At 42.7% G+C, this 21,048-nt stretch overlaps 2 protein-coding genes across 11 annotated transcripts in view; one reads left to right on the top strand and one right to left on the bottom strand.

Annotated features, from left to right (window-relative positions):
• FAM168B (family with sequence similarity 168 member B) overlaps positions 1 to 5,252 on the top strand; it is a 35,526-nt gene extending 30,274 nt beyond the window's left edge. For all 3 annotated transcript variants that reach the window (XM_037908310.2, XM_037908312.2, XM_037908311.1), the window contains one exon: positions 131 to 5,252. Coding sequence is in view for 1 of the 3 variants with exons in the window: in XM_037908312.2 (XP_037764240.1) it covers positions 131 to 165 (35 nt within the window). In the remaining 2 variants the exon portion in view is untranslated. The remainder of the gene's footprint in view (positions 1 to 130) is intronic.
• Positions 5,253 to 14,412: 9,160 nt separating this feature from the next.
• Positions 14,413 to 21,048, bottom strand: part of ARHGEF4 (Rho guanine nucleotide exchange factor 4) — a 328,802-nt gene continuing 322,166 nt past the window's right edge. For all 8 annotated transcript variants that reach the window (XM_043523021.1, XM_043523017.1, XM_043523019.1 and 5 more), the window contains one exon: positions 14,413 to 19,937. In XM_043523021.1, coding sequence (XP_043378956.1) covers positions 19,780 to 19,937 — 158 coding nt within the window. In that variant the 3' untranslated portion in view covers positions 14,413 to 19,779. The remainder of the gene's footprint in view (positions 19,938 to 21,048) is intronic.

Below are 21,048 nucleotides of genomic sequence, written 5' to 3'. Positions count from 1 at the left end.
CATAATTGCTACGAAGTAGCATTAGGTTATAGTCTGTTTTAAATGCATTCCTATGTAGAGCTTGCAGCATTAAACTAGATTCTGGGGTGTTACTTGAGTATCTATCTTGCCTCTTTCTCTCTGAATGTAGGTTTGAAGATGGGAGATATGCAATCAAGTAATTGAGGTTTAAAAGTTGGTGCTGAAGCCCTCATGCCTCCAACCAGGACTTTCTTTCTTCTGAATGCTTTCAACACTTTGCTAAACACTACTAATTCCAGATCACTGAAGATTTTTCCAGTGCGGCATATCTTACATCTTGGAACTCCAGCAGTTAGTCTTAAAGCAAATCCTGTTTTGTGGACTGTCTTGCAATTTTTTAGCTAATTATAATGATAAAAAAGGGAGTATAAACTTATTCTGATCCATATCTAGTTGAATGCATGTTTAAAAAAAAAAAAGGCAACAAAAAAACAAAGCTTGCTCATGCAGTGACTGATGCAAAAACCATATGCAAAATCCAAAGGAACCGAAAAGTATTTTACAACTTGTATCACTAATGCACTGTTGTAACATATGCAGGGTCTTAAAAGGTAGTATCACAAAAGTGAATTTCTTTATAGAATACCATAGTATACATTAGATAACTGCTTCAACCTTTTTGGGTTGATGCAGTTGCCAGTTAAAAGGAGGGGGAAAATTATTTAAGTGATGTATTTCTTTCTAATTAAATTCAGCTAACACAAATTGGAGCGACTGGAAATAGTCTGATGAGCTGTAGAAATCCTGCACAGAATTAGTTTACCACATTTACCTTTTCATTTCTATTGTGTGGATGCAGTGTTATGCGAACATCCTTAAGGATCAGAATGGAATGATAAATGAAGTTTTGTGTGGCCAGTTAATGAAAAATGTGAATAAAGCAGCCTTCCAAGCTGCCCACATCCTTAAGGCAAATCTGTGCCATTATATGAGGAGGTAACACCATATATGTGTGTATAAAAATGAATTCTGACTCCTGAAAAAAATACATGGTGATAGAATCAGATTTTTTTTGGCTTCAGTCCAGGAAATCCATTCTGTTTTTCCCCTAGAGAATGTTCTAATCAGCTGAAAATGTATGTGCAGTTGACGCAGCTTGCTTTTCTAATACTTAAGAAATGCTAGGGTTTTCCGCAACCAACAGGAGGAGTTCAACTACATATTACCCTGAAGAAAGTTTGTGTGCTTGTTAAGTGTATTAAAGGGGAACAAACCATTTTAACACAATTTCCTTTTAGCTTATATTACATGCCAGTGTGGTTTATGGGTGCAGTATAGCAGGGCTGTCAGAATGTAGAGATTTCAGAAACTTTTTTTAAAGGGAAAAGCAAATTGATCATAGTAGGAGTCATTCATTGGTTACAGAATTGTTGATGTAATTGTTGGGTTTTCCTTTTTTTACCTCCTTAATTGCACTTGGAAAGCATGCAAATTAAGACTGACTGCAGATTAGTGTTTCATTGCAATGAGTCATTTCTGGTATTCTTGCTCGCAGCTTCAATTTTTAAAAAGTACCTCAAAGCAAATGCTGTGGGGATAAAGGGCTAGCCTTGGAACCCATTTGTATACCAAAATCATTATGGGAAAGATTTTAAATTTTTAAATTTGAATATTGCACAAAAAAATCAAGGTTTTTCTGAAACCTGCCTGATTTATGATTCCAGTAAGATGCAATTTTTTCCAGATACATTCTGCCCGCAATAAATTATGCGGTAAATGGTTATAAAATGTTGTTCCCTTTTAAGAGTTTACATAGAGGTATGTCAGGCTGTAGTGTTTGTAGTCTAATTTCCATCCAAAAGTAATTTTTTTTTTTTTTTAAAGTTGTGTATCTACTTGGGCTTTGTGTTGGGGTGGTCTGCTCCTTCTACGGGTTTGGCAGCTACTTCAGGGTAGCATCAGTGCTGATTTAATGCTGCCATTCCCATACTCTACCCTGGTGGGAGGCGTATGCACCTGAATGCCCATAGAGGTTAGAGTCTTCAGTAACTATTTTTTACAATAAGCACTCTTCGTATTTTTTTACTTCCATGTTTTGTTTTATAAAGTTTAGGATTATTTTGCATGGATCACTGTAAACAGACTACCCCTTATTGCTAATGCCTTTAACATAACTATGGTGTTAACTATAAGTACTTTAAAACTACTCGTGAGCACTTACTACAGCTTAAGGATTTCCATATATTTATATATGGAGCAGAGAATTACCCCAAACAAACCATTTGAATCTGTACTGCTTTGTTCAAGTCTGTTTAACAATTCCATTTTTGTAGTAGGTTTGCAGCATTGACTGGTCAAGTGCTCCGGAAGCTGTAGTGAACATTAATACAGTTTAGCTAGTTTAGAGTGAGAGTTTCATTGTCTTTGTATGTTTTTAATAAAAATAGTTGTGAGGTGAGAAACAATGCTGTCTTGGGGAGAAGCTATAGAGAACAAGTTTTAAGCTTTGCTGTCTCCTGTCTTGTTTCCCAGTGATAACAAAGCTTTGAAACCCTAGGAGAGAACTTTCATGAATGCTGTGTTAGATAAATAGTCATGGAAAGAATATAAAGTCCTATATATTTGCTCTGACTTTAGATTCCTAAATGTTTCCTTGGAATTGTTGTCTCCTAATAGTACTATTCCATAACATTTAGGGGGTCTCGCTTGAGCACTTTTTTCTAAGTTGCATTATGGGATTCATCCACAAAGGGGAAATTGTACCTTGGAAAAGGTATTGCACCTTCCAGATGTGATATAAACTAATGGGAGGTTTGAGCTGTTCTCCAGTAGTTTAAGGGAGTAACCAAAAGCACAGTGGTGGGGGAGGGGGCGGTGTGTATATAAACTATCGTAATGGCATTTTGTTGCAAATAGTGGAAAGCATGGATATGAAACTGGGATAAAAATCATACATTACACAGTGGGGGTCTTATGAAGCATTCTCTCCTGCATTTTCTATTACATTCCCTATTTAAAATCCTGTATAGCTTTACACACACACACACACACACAGACACAGTATGTGGCTGCATTGGAGATTTCAAGAAAATGAAAGGGCTCTAGTGCAGTAGAAACCAGTTCAAATCAAGCTTCTCTGAAACTTTTATGGCAGCTTCATATAATAGAATAAAAAAGAATACTACTTTAAATGTGTAGTTGAAGACAGCTATTACAGCAATAATACAAGAGAAGTCCAACATACATTTTTCGATCTAACTTCAAGTGTTGCATTTAAACAAAGTATTAAGGCTCAGGAGTTCCCTGTGTTGGTAACATCTGGTTGTGTCTCTTAAATGTAGCAATGAAATCAAGTCATATTCTTGAAAATGGCTAAATAACTGGTGTCAGAAGCTGGTAGCCCTAATCTGTAGTGTGGTCATTAACCGACCAATAGGAAGGAAATACAATTTCATTATTTTAAATCTTGTTTGTTAACTTACTTTAACCAACCATTTCCTGTTAAGTTTTAGAAGACTTACGGAATTGCTGTTCTTGAAAGCTTTTTGAGTGTACTATGCAAGTTAAGGGCTTAGATGCAGCAGTAGATGACAAAAGTTCATAATTTGGGATTAAGTTGAAGTCATTCCTCCTACCACCTCACTCACTGAAAAGCCCCTTCAGTATCACCATGTCTTAGTGTTTTCTGACTTATAGTTCACGGTGCAGATATGTGTAGCAGGGTACTCCATATTGATTAGTCTTTACAGAGCAATCTAGCTTAATGTCTACAGAGGGAGTAGGCCTCTTACAGTATCTGAGCCAAAAACATTTCAGAATTTTGACTCAGTAGCTCCCCCAGTGCGTGGACATAGTATTGGATACCATTAGTTTTGGCTTAAACATGTTAATTTTGCCAGAATGGAGAAATGCAGCAATCTTTTGACACCATCATTAATTATAGGTTTAAAAGCATATAAGAGAATAGAAAATACCTTGTATGTGAAACCCTCACTTACAGGCACAGAAACAGTGAGGTGATACTTCAGTTAAACTTCTGGGAAGAGAGGACAGATATCCTGATTATTGTTTGCATAACTTGAAACTAAACAGAGAAAGAAGCTTGGGCCAGTGTCTGTAGAAAATACACACATTTTATGCCCAATTCTTCTCCAGCAGGTGTCACTATAGGATAATTTACTATTTGTGGAGGTTTGAAACAATCCATTAATCCCCAGTTTAAAATGCATTCTGTTAATGGAAAACCTGTTAGAAAACATAAGGAAGAGTTAAACTTGTCCATGTATTTCTAATTAAGGAAGCATTAAGCAGATAAATTTTACTTACTGTAAGCCATCTGTACACACAGTTGGGAATGTTAATAAGGAAAACGGTGCAGGGAGACAGGATCATTTTTCACTAACATGCCTCATTCAGAATGTTCAGGCCTGTTTGAAGATTTCCTCTTCTAAGCTAGTGAGGACTTTCCAGCAGGTGCTGTTTACCCTGTGAGTGTGTAGGGAGGGGATGAGAAGTGATGAGGCCACTAATGTTGAGGGGAGGAGGGGGCTGGCATGGAGGAGGAACAATGCTTAACTGGGAGAGAAAAACCTCTTCCCTTGTCTCTTGAATGTGACATTTGGAATTATTGGACTACCACAGTGTTGCGGGTCCACTTGTAATATCAAATATTCTGAACAGTTTATAGCCTGAAGCTCCAACATCAAAAAAGTAAATGTGACTTTCCCAGGCCTGTTGTGCCTTTTGGGACTTAACAGGCAAACTGGGAAAGCTTCTTTAGCTGGCTGCTGTACAGACTTGTTTCAAGTAGAATGGATTTGTTAATGGTTTTTTTAATTCTAGTGCTATTATTGGCTGCCCTCATATCCTACAATTTGAAAAAGGGGGGGGGGGAAAAGTGAGTGCATGCAACAGAAGTACAAGAGGCCCCAGTAATAGCTCTCTATGTTTGTTACGAAATAGGCACAGGTTTCCTTTTTTATGACTTTTTTTTAAAACTGTCTTACAAGCAGTTATATTGGTACTTTTTTTAAGTTTAGGTAAATGTTGTCTTCCAGAATAAGTTTTAAAGCATCACTCACTTCTGCATTGAACTATTGCATCAACACACAAAGGAGTGGAGATTCCATTCTGAGCCAGTTCAATTATGTGTAAATTCATACTTTTTTATTTTTATGCAATCCAACGAGTAGATGAGCTCAGATTTAAATTCTTAAAAGCACGTTTATTGTAACAAGAATTGTTATGTATTAATACTTCAGTTTTCAATAAAGGTTGACTTGTGTTGCTTATTATGGTCTCGCTATCTTGTTATTAAAAACACTGGTCACATTTTTATTATTTAATTGCTGACAGCATAACAAATATAACATGTTAGAATAACTTCCTTATGAATTTTCAGGTTACTGAACTTAACTGATTAGCTGAATATTTTCTTCCCTTCCATCAGTTAGCTACACTTAAAACAAATAAACTCTCTTGTGGTGGCTTAAATTAATAGAATCCCTGCTAGAATTGTAGCTATCCAGTTGGGTCCAGAGTAATTTGGCTCCATAGTCTGCCAAGGGCTACCCACAATTGCAGGTACTGCTCCCTAATTTCAGCCCTGGGTGTGCCTGGTGCCCAAAGGGGCCTGAGTGCAGAAGAGAGAAATCTGCCCTGCCACCAACTAGCCACCAGAAACAATGGAGCACTTCACTTAGCAGAGTGGGAATAAGCTGCCCCGTCTGAGTATATAGCAGGGATGGTGTAGTTCCATGTCGTCCCCTTTGACATCTCTGCCTAATTGGTATGATTGAGTCCTTAGAGCATAAGGAAAATGTGTAACTGTATAACTTAGTGAAACCAATGAAATGCACATGCATTTTCACAATGCCTTAGTGTTTGTCTTGTATCTGGGATTCAGTGACCTCTTAAAGAAAGGTAACAAGCCTTGAGTAGGAGGAAGTTTAGGATTAATTAGGTTATTCTTTTGGGCTTTCCACACAAGCAAATTCATGAGTAGGAGAGATGAAGACAGCTAGTCTAGTCCTTTAGAGGGCAGGTGGCTGTAAACATTCCTCAGTTCATAGTCAGAAAGCAAGACAAAGAGTGAAACTTGAACATTATGACTTTTGGGTTTAATGTTTCATAGAAGAGGATCAGTATTTATTTTAGGTTTTTGACCTGAAATAGTTTGATAATACTCCATCAAAGCAATGCGCATTTGAAGAGAGACGGGAAGGTAGTACGACATCATGGAAATCTTACTGCAAGTGTAAGTTGTCTGGACTTTGAAATTGCATAGGGTTCCCTGTTCCATTTTGTACTTCTGCAGTTACCAACCAGCCTAACTCCCCCATCTGTAGCTGGGCATTTAACTTCTTCTAGGATGTGTCTTGATGAGTTTTTTACCTCCAGTTAATTGATTGCCAATGGATAAGGTAAACTACAAATGTTTGGGTGGTTGTGGGGAGTGTCCAGACTGGTTTTCACGTTAACTGCATTGAGTTAATTGTCAGTCAGTTAACTCGAGGGAGGAAAAACTAGTGAAGACACAAAACTACCAGAACATGAATTGTATGGGGGGGGGGGGGGGGTGATGTACAATTTTGCTAATCCCCCATCTCATATAATTAAAATAACAAACACTTCAGTGCAAAGGAGTCTTCCTGCATGCCCCCCCCCCCCCCCCCGGGGTAATGGCCAGGGTAGGAAAATCCATTTTTTGGCCCAGGTTTAAATATATTAAGAGACAAAGAGCTTTCAACATTCTAGAAACATCTCTGTGCAGCTTGGACCACTCTGACTGGTGTTTGGCTTCCCCCTCTACTCTCTTAGCGGTATTTTCAAGGTAGGCCCCAGGGCAAGCCCAAGGAGTGTTTCTCCAGCAAACAAAAAGAAACCAATTTGCAAACAAAATAAAGGGGGATGCCTTTCCCTGACCTCTGGCGGATCGTGGGGAGGGGAAGGGGAGGTGTTGTCCTGTTGTTCCCTGGTGTCAGTCCTTCCCCTAAACAGGCAGTCAGTTTGGTTGTTCCCCCCCTTGGAGAGTAGCAGCCTCTCACCCTGGAGAAGCCCATCACCCTGCAGCAGCTTGTCATTCCCTCCCACACCAGAAGAGGGTTTTTTAGACTCAGGTATCCCTAATTGACCTAAGGTAACCCCTTCTCAGCTTATAGGGAAAAGGGCCTTTATTATTCTAGGGCTGACATTCCTCTCAAAGAAAATGAAAGGAAGCAAAGGAAAAAGGCACTTGATTTGACTGAAGGCCAGCCTTCTCCACCCAGAGAAGCACACTTTGTGAGAACGAATGGAAACAGCTGCTGGAGCCAATTCTTTATGGATTCATGGAATAGTGTAATTTAAAGAAATGTGTCTATTTAGGACAAAATGCAAAAATAATAATAAAATCACACTCTTGCATCTACCCAGCCTGACTTATATATGCACACGCATGCGTGTTTGTGTGTAGCTTCCACTACATTGCCTTACCCCTCACATTTAGACTTAAGCTAATTTATTATTAACCTAAACACACCTATCTAATGTACCTGGCTTTTCTTAACATAATCAATATCTTCACTTACTTGAGCGGTCCCGACATTTGGGTGAAAATTGTAAAAACCAAGTAGTAGCTTTTGTAAAACCTGGAAAAAAACAGGCCTGAAACTGTTAGTTCCCTGAGAGGAGACTTCAGCTGTATACATGAAGCTGCGAGGTCCTGATGTAGTAGCTACACCTTGCACATGGGTAGCAAGCTAGCCCACATCCAAGCACCACAGGTGTGATGCTTTTGTTTGTCCTGTTCAGGGTCACATCAAGCCATTAGCTATGTGGCTTCAGATGTAATGGCATAGAATCTGGGTCCTGTGAAGATCAAAAGCATTTACACAATACTGAGAGGTCTCTGGTAGTTAGAAGAAGCTGTTCTCTGCTACCTGTATTGTCGTGATGGGTATTGCTGGCCTGTTTGGCGATGGGTGAATCAAATTTGTCAGCTACAACTATTATTCCTGTTTGGCCAACTAAATGTTGCCAAACAAAGTGGACCTGAAAATTTTAGGCTGCCAAGTCACACAGTTAAATATCTGCTGAAAGCATGTCAGTCACCCTGTTGCTTGGTTTGGACGCTTACCTTCAGCTGTTCTGCAGTCATTTGTTGTAGCTTGCTGCTTTCTGGCCCAGAGGAGAGAAACATAAGGCTGTTGATAAAGGTACCAGCCAAGGCTAAGAAACCTAATAAACATACTTGCTTATAAAAAGATGAATCTCCTCTCTGAAGTCACTCACTTGAGTGGGATGGGAAAGAGACTAAAATGCTGGAGCAGTAATGGCCAATCTTTACCCCTCCTCTGACTTATGCTTTGGTTCAAATCTGTATAGTGCACTGATGGAGCAAGCCGCGAGACTGAGTGTTCTGAGTGCAGAACTAGCAGCAGGAGCCTTTCTATAGCACTAGGGTGCAGTCAGGCGCAGAGCCACCCTCATGGCCTAAAGCTGATGCTAACACAGGAATTATTGTGATTGTAATGGACAGGAGAGAAAAACAAAGGCTTGGACAATGCTGCAGTCAGTTGAAACAAACTGACCACCTAATTTCCCCATGACCAAATAAGGCAGTGGATACTCTAATGCACAAATGGTGAGGTTAGAGTTGGATAAAGTGGGTGCGTGAATTGTGTGCAGGGCGGTACAGGGGAGGAGGAAGGGAGCTCCTGGTGGAGGTGAGTCTGTCCCCAAGGCCGGCCCTGCACTAGAGGTGCTGCAGCTATGCCACTGTAGCGTACCATAGCGTAGCTGCTGCCCACATCAACAGAAGGGGTTTTGTCTGTCGCTGTCGTGAATCCACCTTCCTGAGCAGCTGTGGATGGCGGAATACTTCCGTTAACCTAGCTGAGTCTAGACCAGGGGCTCGGTTGACCTTAAGTACGGCACTAGGGGTGGGGTGTGAATTTAGTGATGTGGCTTGGGTGATCTAAATTTTCAGTGTAGACCAGGCCCCATACTGGTTGATGGATGTGTAGGTGTTAAAGTAGGCTCCCTCAGCTTGTCACTTCCTTGCTTTCAAGGGCTTGTTGTGTGGGTGGATTTGGCGCTTAATCATCCTTAGGGAGTTTAACCTGTTGTTGGGTATACAATAAACCTTAAGGCGTTTTACGGTCCAGTATTATCTCGAAACCACAGTCGAGGGCTGGGGCCCACTGTGCTAGCTGCTCTCCCAGGCTGCAGGGCAAACAGGTGACTGAAACAGACAGACAGGAAGGGGGTGGGTTGAGAGGCTGAGCTAACAAAAGAGAATTTAGCAGAAAAGCAGTAACCACAACCCAGCACTGAGCTAACTGCGTCCACCCAGGAGTGATCTGAAGGCATTACAGAAGAGGGGCTACGAGGCAAAGAGGGATTTAAGAGGATAAATGGTGTTGTGAGCTCTGACCAGGAGCTTTCCCCAGAGTGCTACATGATCTTCCTTGGTTCCTTGTAATACTGTAGTGTCATGATTAACCCCTCCAGCCAGCTTCAAATAGTCATGTTACGACTTAGGTTGCTAAAGTGGCACTCTTTGCATGGAAGAGGAATTAGTAGGCAAATGAAACCATGTCCTTCTGGAACTAGCTGTGCTGGGCAGCTGGATTCCTGTTTGTCTGTTAGTGTTTGAAAGTTGTGTTGTCCAGGATTCGGCAGGCCCCTGATGTGGAGGTGCAGGGAGCCCATTTGGCTAATAACCGAGCTGTGAGTGGTTATAAACAATAATCTGGAAGTGATGGAGGTGTAGTGACACCTACAGAATGCCGGCACATCTCCCTTCCTTAAGCTTTAGAAACACTGAATACTGAAAAGCTCAACAAGGTCCCACGCTGTAGTTTACTGGAGGGTGGGACAAACTACCTGGATCCCCGAGCCTACTGAGAGTATTATCCTGAATATTATTACAATTAGATGGCTCAATTAATACACTGTTCATTTCTTCTTTAGAGTGCCTTTTCTCTGATTCTAGGCCTCTCCTTTTTCTCCTCCTTCTCTTGGGCTTTATTTGATTGATGTTTCAGATTCCTAGATTGCAAGGCCGGAAGAGACTATTGTGATCGTTTACTATGACCTCCTATATAATACAGGCCAGAGAATTTCTCCAAAACAATTCCTAGAGAAGATCTTTTAGAAAAAAACATCCAATCTTGAGTTAAAAATTGTCAGTGATGGAGAATCCACCACGACTTTGGGTAAATTGTTCCAATGGTTAATTAGTCTCGCTATTAAAATTTTACACCTTATAGCCAAGACTGCCTCTCCATTTAGAACTTCTTGACCAAAGAGAGATTGTGATGATAGAGGAAAAATTATTCTCAGCATTTGCACCATCAGACACTGGCAGTTCTAACATTTTCTATTGCAGATGTCTTGTTTTTTTCTCTCTTTCACCATTCCAGTGATCAGGCAGCTCTGTATCAGGGTCCAATGTGGCCATTTCACCCAGGAACACTATCTTCACTTCCTTGTTCTCTCAGAGACCATCACCTGCATCTTCTGGGACTAGCGGCATGATTTCTGTGACATTAGGGGTTCTGTTTCTCTGGGTATGCTCACTGAGGAAGCTGGGAATTCTTGGTCTATCTTCCTCATGTGGTTTTCAATCTGCTGTTGCTTGTCTGTCTCCAGAGCCTTCTGGGTTGAGTTGTCATCTTATATTTGAGCTTTTTTATTTTGAACCTCTGCATCTGAATTTGCTTCTCCAGGCCCCGGCTAGTGTTCTGTGGGTGTTGCTTAATGGAATGTTCATCAGTGTGTTCACTGTTCCCTCCATGCTTTCCTGATCTGGAGTTTGACCTGATTTCAGCTGTATGTTGCCTACCTCCTCTCCCACGGTGTATATGAGGAAATGCTGCCTCTTTCTTTCAGTTCAGCCCTGACAACACAGCCTGTAACGGGGGCTACTCCCTTGTGTCTGGCACTAGGATCCGGCCAGTTGTGACGCTATGCGGACAGGAGCAGGGAGCACTGAGGGGCATCTGCGCATCAGTCTTACAGCAGAGGTAAATGCTTTATCATGGATAGGTAGCAGTACTTCCTAGTAGAGTGAGCCCTGCAACATTAACTCTTTAAGCACCTGCCAGCCCTTACACAGAAATTAGTCAGCAACACTGGTGTTGCAATTAAAAAGTCAAATAGCTCTCAGTTGGGCAAATCACTCTCTAGAAACCTTGCCGAGAAGAGCATTTGTGGGGAAACCAGTGGATTTCATTGCTGACAACAACTGCAGGGCTACAGTATGCTTGGTTCCTTGGTTCATCCCACAAGATCAAACAGCCCTTTGTCCCTCCAGGTAACAACACTGGGAGAAGCCCAAACAGAACCATCCACACCCCCCCCCCCCCCCCCCCCCCCCCCCCCGACTCACAGGCAGCTCTTGATGTTTGCTTGGTTTATTGGTTTTAGGCCACTTGTGTGGAAAGTACAAAAGTGGACAGGCGGAAATGTGGACACCTTGTTCATTTCCCATCTCATGAGTGCATATGTACATGTCTTGGTCAAGGATCATGCATGTGCCACTCATTGGGCTCTAAAACAGTGCCAGAGAGCAGCATTGCTAGGAGAGTGCTGCAGAATAACAGCCCACCATGTACTGGGGTGGAGTACAAAGTAGTTTGCAGGGGACAAAAATGACAGTGAATCTAAGTAAGCAGGACAAGCAGCCTTCAGCAGAACACAGTCCCTGTCAAAGCCGTGCTTTTTTAAAATATCACAGCTCATGATTGTGGAAGGAGACAGGAGATGGGGTGGGTAGAAGGATTAAATGTGATGCGGGATGTTAATCCCACAGCAGGAAGGAGATTGAAAGCTGTGGATAGTGAGTGGGTATAAACCAGGCCAGGAAACCAGAATTCTATTGCTTCTCATGAGTCTGAAATTATGCAGCAGTTAACACAGAAAACACAAGTGAAATAGAGTTTGTGGCTCAGAAATGTACTCTTTAAACATGCTGTTTGCAAACCCTACCCCATCGCCCCCAAATTGGAACCTGTACACAGCACTCCTCTGAAGCAGCATGTGATGGAAATGCAGATGTGGACACTCCGGTTCCTGCCAAGTAATGTTTTTGGTTCACTTTGGAATGAAATTATGAAATGGTGGAGTTGCAGCAAGTGGTGACTGAAATGAGTTGCACTGATTTTCACTCTGCTGCTTTGGGAAATTGATTTCCCCTCACCCCCAAACTAGGTAAATCAAACATTGCATCTCACACGAGTGTCCCAAACACTTATTTTTAAATTAAAATCTATCAACTCAAGACCTTATTCTTTAATCCATTACTTACAAATTCCCTGATCCTGCAGCCTTGCTTAGCACTGCAAACTTTGTGGGGCAGGAACCACCTTTGTGTTGGAATAATTATGTGGTCCCATTAGGTTACATTGGGCAATTAGCGGTGAGGGGTTGCAGGATTACACCTGAGTGTTTAAAGCAGAAATATGAGCAGAAAGGGCTGTTCTGAGCGCACTAAAGGTTACTGCAATCTCACACTCCCTGTTCCAACATTTAATGTGATGCAATAATCTCATTAGCAGGCATGTGGCTAAGCTTGCCAAGAGAGAATGCAAAGAGAGGTAGTTGCAACAACATGGTCAAATTAGATGTATTAGCACTCTGAAATTTGCATTAGCCCTGGCACAAAGCAATCTATTTCACGGGATCAGTTTGTTTTAATTAAAACAAAAAAAATTTGAATTCCAGGCAATTGATATAATGGATGTTTCACTGAAAATATAACCCACCAACAGTGATTTGCCATGCATACTTAATTCCACTGCTAGTAAAGGATCTAATCCTGCTGCACGGAACAGCAATTCAGTGGGGGCAACCTGGGGCCCTAATACTTTTCTTCAGTTCTCAAAATTAAAACCCTTAGTTTTCCAGAGAGGATAGAGTAACGGCAAACGCCCCGGACTACTAAACCAGGAGTGGAAATTTCTGCTTATGAAGTCACAAAGTTAGTCAAAACTGCCTCTTACTTTTATTTGCCTCCATTCTTGGTTGACCAACTTGACCCATTGCGGCCCGGCTTCCTGACCCCACAGCTATTATTAAGTGAAGCACTTCTCAAAGTCACGGGCCCAATGGGCCTCAAGCTGGACATCTAAATGTGTGGTGACTTCAAAATTGACTGCATCGCAGGGTCACAGGTAACAATTCATGGGATGCAAGTATTGCAGCATGATGCATCTTGAGCAATTGGAACTGTCGACCCTTTACGGATGGGGAATATGCCTTTTTGAAATAGACAAGAGCACAAGCTTCCATGCTCTTCAGCTGCAGCACAAAACCAAAAAGCCCCACTACTTAGACTAGGCAGATTCATGTAAAAGTTCAGCTCCTATTTGCCATGGAAATTCATCAGTTCATTATTTTCTTTGCTTTTGCTCTGGTAGGAAGTCTCATTCTAACGTACATCTTCCAGAAAGTTGTGGTGAACCTATGGAACCATGAAGCTTGGGTCTGGCTACAGCACCTACTCTAACATTTGCAGTCCACATCGTCATTCTTCCCAGCTAGTGAGCTTACGTGGGAAGATCAGTCAGTCAGATGTTCTAAACAGAAGAGAGATTTCTTGGTAACTACACAAAGTCCACATTACACTGGCCACTTCAAGAACTTCTCATGCAGTCTTTTAACCAATTCACACATTTAAGCCATTCCCCCTCCTCCCCTCCACCATAAGTAAAGTCTGGACCAGTTGTACTCTAATATTAATACATATTTTTCCTGTAGCTTCTGACACGGAGCACACTGAATTGTCTCACTAAAAACCAGATGGCCAGCGTTTTTTCCAAGATAACGGCTCAGAAAAATTCTAAGCCAGGCCAAATCCCTCTTATCTTCCTCAAGTGAGTAGCCCAGTTTTGCAGTACATGAAGGAGTAGACTCTTTGGTCTGCAATCTTGAATGGGCCACTGATATTAAAGACAGGTGCTTCTGTCCAGATAGGACTGGCATGTGAAAATACAGATTTCTATGTTTGCTAAGGTGACAGGCTCATCTCTGGAGGAGAAAGACTAGCCCCTAGGGCCCTGTTGGGATTGCCCAAATTCTTGTTATGTTTATAAGGTGCCTAGCACAATCTGGTCCTGGCCTCTAAGTGCCACTGCATGCAACCAACAACAGTCAAAAGCCGTGGCTTGTTCTTCTCGGGCATAATTGTCATCATAATTGTTCATACCACCTTTCCCCTCTCCCCTATATTAAATAATCCTTGGTGACTGCTTGAAGAAAAAGTTACTCTTTCCCACTGAACTGTTGCTGATACACTAGAAAACATGTTCCACTGTTAAGAAAGTAGATAATGTTCTGAAATCTGCTGGGTATATACAAACACTTCACCCCTCCCCCCCAGTTGGCAGTAAATTGAATGATAACTCCTACCCAAGTATCAGGCTCCAGCGTGGGAGGAGAAAATAAAACTCACCTTGAGAATGTGGATGATTGTGTGAGTTTGACCTTTACCCAATAATGCAGGAGAAAATTTCTGACTTTAATCATAGCAAACCAGTCTATTTCATACATAGGTATCTGATAACACAAAGGTCCATTCATGAAGGAATAGGTCTTGTATGATTAGAGAACACTGAATTATTACGGGATATAAAAGAAGACAAGGGTTGACAGTTACTTGTTAAAATTCTGCCCATGTAAACTGGTTTCTATCCATTAGCTGCTATGTGAATTTGCTATATCGTATATACACATGTTGGTGCGTGGGAAGAAATCTTGGGAAAAAAATGAGTCCGATCCTTGTCTCAGTCATACAATTATCAGTGCTGGAACTCCACTGAACATAGAGCTAAACTCTGATTCTACTCAGCGGCAAAGCTCCCGTCTTCTTCAGTGTAACCAATATGTATCCCTAATGTTAGGCTTAAACTGAGGTCAGCATCTAGTCTTTGATGTTTCTTACAAGGCTAAAATTACAGCTGAAGGAACTCTTTAAATATTATCAGTGACAGCAGACAATTAAGCAGAACACTCCTCTCTACCAGAAATAAATTACAAGTACTCAATACAATACATAAAAAGGGACACCATTTGGCTGCACTAATCTATCTTGGCATCTATTAGAAAAGAGATGTCTAGAAAAGGATTTTCGTCACAAATAGTTGTAGTGTGCGCTAACTAGGTGGGAACCAAGACAGGTAAAACAGTTAAAACTCTTCGGATTATGTCTATGAGGACAACAGGAAAGCAAGTCACTTAAAAAATTGTTTTTTCAAGACTCTTCCTCTCCCTTAGACTGGTTCTATACTTCAGTGGAATTACCGCTACTTATACCAGTGTACGAAGTTAGCCTACATCCCAAGGCTGACTGGCTTTAGAAATTAAAACCGAGTTTAAAACCAGGCCAAACCAGCTCCCCAGACTATGTATTATGAAACAGTCATGATCAGAAAATCATCACTTACATGCCAACCTATTTTCTTCCTGGCCAATCAAAACAGACATATTGCGGGGGCTGGGGGGAAAGGGGAAGAGATGCAGACAAGAAGGGTAAACAGAAAAAGAACAGTGCCGTCTGTCAAGCTGAATCTTTCTGCAACCCAATCCAGCTCTGGCTGTGATAATCCCGTGAAGCGTGGCAAGCTAAATGCCGCAAGGATGCTTCAAGGCAGGAAATCACCATCAGCTCAGTTAAACGAGCTAGGGAACTGGGAGATCAACATGACTCCTCTTCTAATTGTTGGATAAAGGGCCCTTTTCTACAATCCTGATTTCTGTGAGTAATTCCATTGCTATAATGTGATTCAGCTCCCTAGCCATGTGAACCCCAAAGGCAGTACGTGTGTGGGGAACGATGACTCATGTGACATCCATTGCAAGCTTGTATGTCATAGATGAAGCTCAGTGCAGCAGTAACATGGTTATTGCTGTGATAAAGCAGCAGGCAGAACACTAACCCCAGAGGAAAGGATTGTTACCAAGGCGAATGATGAGTGGTTCAAAATGTTAGGATGAAGTCGCATTTTTCAGGCCCCCACCCTACAGGGACTTGTGATCATGTTGAAAGCCAATTTCTAATGTGGCTGTAGTAGTCTGGGGTATCTACATAATTCACCTCTACCAGTGGTAACAATGATGGAGTGTTTAGTGTAGATACAGCCTAGCCCAGCTTCTTAACAGGGTTTGTAATCATGCCAGCTGTAGGCCCTGTGGGAACATCCTCGGGCCCTGTGGGAACATGCACTGAAAATACCATTGCTAATGCTTCTTCAGCTCCACCAGTGTTAGCAACGTTAGGGGCCCTAGTGTGATGGCTGCAGGTTTTAACACCATCTCAGGTAAGCCAGCGCTGAACAGGTCTGATTGGTGTTAGGCTGCTGTCAGTGTGTTTAGTACCATAGTCGTTAGGCCTACTCAGGACACGCTTTTTAAAAGAAACCGCGCAGCAGCCCAGCTCCGTGAGCGCCTCCTAGGTTGCTAACTCAGGGGTACCTGTGTAAGCAACCGTGAGACATGATTAGAAAATGTAGACAGGGCCTAACGTAGACAGGGCCTAGGCATGCATGTTCACAGTCTACAATGTACTCAAAAGCCTGAGGCTGGATCACATTAGTTGTCCGTAGGGCAAGTTAATAGTGAATAACGCTTCAGATTTTGGCTTATATAGAGACAGGCTCAGTAAAAGCCATACTAGCCTTAAGCATTCAACAGCAGCAGCACTAATGTAGACTGGCTGCTGGTGTTTTCATCAGTATGCCATCTAGATCTACTCTGAACAAAGTCGGGCCAGTGGTAAATCCATTTTTAGGCCTCTAACTGCTGGCACAGACATTTCTTCTTAGCAAGTCTTTGCTAAGGGGCCAAGTCTATGCCTGGGTTCTAGCAGAGTGGCTGGCTGAGGAAAAAATCCACGTCCATTCATGGCCAGTGAAACCATGCATGCTCCAAGCAGACGGCCCTGGTGTTAGGACGTGGCTGTAGCTAACTTAGTTCTGGTTCCCATAGCGAGTTGGAGTACAAAGTTGGATGGGCAAGAGGAAACCAGCAGGAAGACTATCGTCAGGTACTGCAACCAAGAGAAGCAAAAGGCCAAAGCATTAGTAAATTAAATATTTCCTGCTGTAAGCTTAGGTTAGTTGATTATTAAAAGAAATGAGACGAGGTGGATGAGGTGTAAAATCTCATTGTATCAACTTCTTTTGGTGGAAGGGACACATTTTTGAGCTTCACAGAGTTCTTCCTCAGGTCTGGAGAAGGTAACCAGAGTGTCATAATCAAGTTCGGTCCAATAAACGCTATTACCTCCCCTACCGTGTGTGTCTCACAGCCTGGGTCCAACACGGCTACAGCAACACTGCAAACAAGTATTAAAAGGAATGCTTGTTCACACCAGTAGTCATCAGAGGATGTTATTCTGAATATAGTAAAGTTTTCTAAGGGACCTGTTTACCTGTAGTTAAAGATGCATTTGCAAAAGTGACAGACTATGCCCCTGCAATTAATTGCATTGCTGCAATGTTGCCCAGACAACCAGAAGGTCAGTTTTGAGGACGCTTTTGAAAATTTGGCTCTTTCGTGGTATTTAAACCTTACGCTTTCCCCATGACTCGGAAAAATTACCTTGTGCAGAGATCTGTCCTTCAGCTGAAAAGCTCAACTTTCACAGAAAGGATTGCAAAATAAGGATCTCCTGGGCCTGAGGAAATTGCGCATGTGTCTGCAATTACAAAGGGTGGTGACCTTTGCATCAAGTTCACGGAAAGGCCACACCCCATGACAGTCTCTGTACTGGGCTATACAGCCGCTGCATGGCTACATATAAGCTCTCTTAGGCAATTTTTTACATCTTGGAACAACGTTCCCATCTCATTTCTCACAGGAGTGAGAGGCAAAATAGAAATCCAGGGCTAAGGCATCCACTGCCACTTATTTAAATAAAACGTATCAATAGGAAATGGACCATCACGAATGATGCACTTGCTTTGAAGTGCCCGGCTGATGTCAGGAAATTCAGTGCTGTAACCTATCAAGGGATAGGACAGGAATTTGGAAGATGGCCTTTAATTCCACTGGCAGCCTTGAGCACTCAATTCCAACCAACTAGCATATTTCCAGGCTCCTCTGTATCTCTCGACAGATATGCCATCCCCAGGAGGACTTTGAAAGATGCCACTTCCAGAGTGGCCTCTAGTGACACATGGCCACCTATGTAGCAAGGAGAACAAGCAGCTAGGATTGTGAGGAGGCCGAACGAGGACCACACCGACAGACATGTATGCGTAAGACACAAACACTGGCTGTAAGTCACTTTTACAAGTTTCTTTATGAAACTAAATGTAGCCCCTGGTGAGGGGAAAGATATAGTGCAAGAATGACTTTGTACATGCTACTGAATTCAGATATCCCTGGATAACCAGACTTCAGTTAGCTACAGTATCAGCAAACATTGGAACTCTGAGCTTTGCAGACAGTTAGTGCTTACTCACATTAGCAACGCGTTGGAACGAATGGGTGTTTTCCTTCCAACCACCCACAACTTCTCCTAAGCTATGGAATTCAGTCCTTATGGCTTCTAACTCTTTCACTATTGTAAGGCGAATCTTTCCTTTTACTAACCACGGATTAAATGAATTCTTTTTGGCCACAATTTACAAACCTGCATGCCTATTGCTAAACTCTCAATTCCACAGTTAGGCACCTTATAAATGGCCTGATTTCTTTTTTCAAAGGTGCAGGCAACCTGGAATACACCTTGATATGAGGGGTTTGGATGTGTTCTCTGGTTTGGAAAAATCCATCCATTTTGTATGAAGGTGCTCAGCTGTGGAGTTAGGACCCTACCTTAAGGGGATTAAGTTTGCAAATATTGGCCTTTGTTTTTTGTTAACAGAAAAAAAGAAAGACAGACGAAACAGGCATCAAGTTAACAACATCTGACGGGACTGATTACAAACTTACAAAATACACAGTTCTGTATTTGCCATAAATAAACACATTACAAACGTTTAGCATTTTCATTGGCCAGGAAATATGGCAGGGTGACGGTGGGAAAAGTCTAAGGAGCTGAAAACAGTACTTATTTTAGGCACATTTTTTCCCTAACTCATTTCTTTTTTACATAACTCAAAGAAAATCAACTCAATTGCAAGCTGCGTGTACTTCACTCATGCTGTGGGTTTGATTGGCACCATTTACCGGACTATGGTTCGGCGGTGTGTTGACCTAAGGGAAAGAAAAAGGGCACAGCGATACCATTTTTGCCTTCTCTGAGTGCCAGTAAAGGCTAATCAGTCTGTGTAGTAAGATCATTTCTTTGAAGATGAACTCGGGGATTGGGGCAGTGAAAGGAAGGGTTTAGTGCCCCCAAAAGTGCATCACATCAGCAACAATGAACCATGGTTCTGAGCATGCTCAGTAGACACCAAGCAGGCAGGTGCTGGAATGGACAAACTGCCATCTCTGCATGGGCAGCCGTGTTGGCTGAAGGCCAGAGTCTCTCTGGCAGTTGTCAGACAGCAATAATGTTCACAGCTGGGAGGATTGGGTCAAGATGCAGCTGACAACCAGGGTAAGATGAAAAATAGTTCAGGCTCCATCCTGTCGTGATCTCTTCCTGGGGGTTTGTATGGCTCCCGAGCATTGTGCAGGGATGGCTCACTTCGACTGGCACAAAAACACGCAAGTCCCACTTCGGACCCATTCAAGTACAGTCAGTCTGCAGAATAAATAGGGAAGGAAGGAGCATGCGCCATCCTTTGCAGACAGAGGGGTGGAAGAGCTGGGGGTCCGTCAGCTGGAACTGATGGCTAAAGTGCTTTCTCAGAAGGGATTCAGGCACAAATAGGGGGCTGCCCCTCACTTCCGAAAGGGCGTCAGCCTGCTGATGTTCTGCCAGAAGTTCGAGGGCTTCCGCTTGGGCTCTGCCAGCATGAAGACTTGCTGCTGGGGGAGATTGGTAGGCAGGGTAGGGTGCTTCTGGCGCATCAGAAAGTCATAGTAGGGCCTGGTGACAGCTGTTAAGACAACGAGACAGGGAAGAGCAAACGTTAGACTGGTACAGTCCCGTGGCTGATTCCCACACAGTCATTCTCAAAGCGGAGGCAGAGTTAGCCATAATAAGTAATAGCCAGTTACAGATGACTCTGTTTTGAGTTATCTAACCTCAAAGGCAGTTCGGGGATTAAGCTAATAGTCTGGGAGTGCTCCAAATGTTGATTGGAATTCAGAGCTGCTCACATGCCCTCAGAATGTTGCCTGCAGCGACGCTCAGCAATGCGAGGACAAAGCCTGACACTTAAGGCATGTCTACACTGCAAAGGAAAACCCTCAGCAAGCTGTACCAGCCGACTTGGGCTCTCAGGGCTGTTACATTTGCAGTGTAGACTTCCGAGATACAACCCGAGCTCTGGGACCCTCCCACCTCGCAGGGTCCTAGAACCTGGGCTCCAGCCCGAGCCTGGAAGTCTACACTGCAATGAAACAGCCCCAAAGCCCAAGCCCGAGTCAACTGGTACGGGCCTGCCACCAATTTTTCTTTTCAGTGTAGACATGCCATTACAGTGCTCTACTGCTGACAAACTTAAACAGCACCCAATTCTGAATGCTTGGGAGACTGGTTAACTGACCCGTACCTGTGCACAGTAGCCAGGGCTGTGTGGCAGGTTGTAAATATGCAAGTATTTGTAAATGTTTAAACGTTGCAAAGTCTTGGTGAACAGTGGGCCCAGTCCACAGCATTTAGATATAGATCTGGATTTGGAAGCCCTCGGGGTTCAGTAGTGTTTGGAGTTAGGGGCTTGTCTAGACTACAAACACTATAATGGCACAGCTACGGCACTGCAGGCGTAGTGTCACAGTATAACAATGGAAGCGGTTTTTCCATCACTGTAGTTAATCCAAGAGGCGGTAGCTAGGTTGACAAAAGAATTCCTCCTCAACCTAGTGCTGTCTACACTGGGGCTCAGATCGGCTTTACTTCTTTCGGGTGAATTTTACACATCCCTGAGCGACCTCGCTAGGTTTGACCTAAGTTTTTCGGTGTAGATCGGGCCTTGGTTCGCTGCACTAGAGAGAGACTGGGCAGCCTATGCCAACTGGATCCGGCTCCTATTTCCAAAACTCCCA

The sequence above is a fragment of the Chelonia mydas genome, chromosome 9 (assembly GCF_015237465.2).
Source record: "Chelonia mydas isolate rCheMyd1 chromosome 9, rCheMyd1.pri.v2, whole genome shotgun sequence".
NCBI lineage: Eukaryota > Metazoa > Chordata > Testudines > Cheloniidae > Chelonia > Chelonia mydas.
Note: the sequence above shows the minus strand (reverse complement) of the source record. Positions and strands in the feature narration are given on the sequence as shown.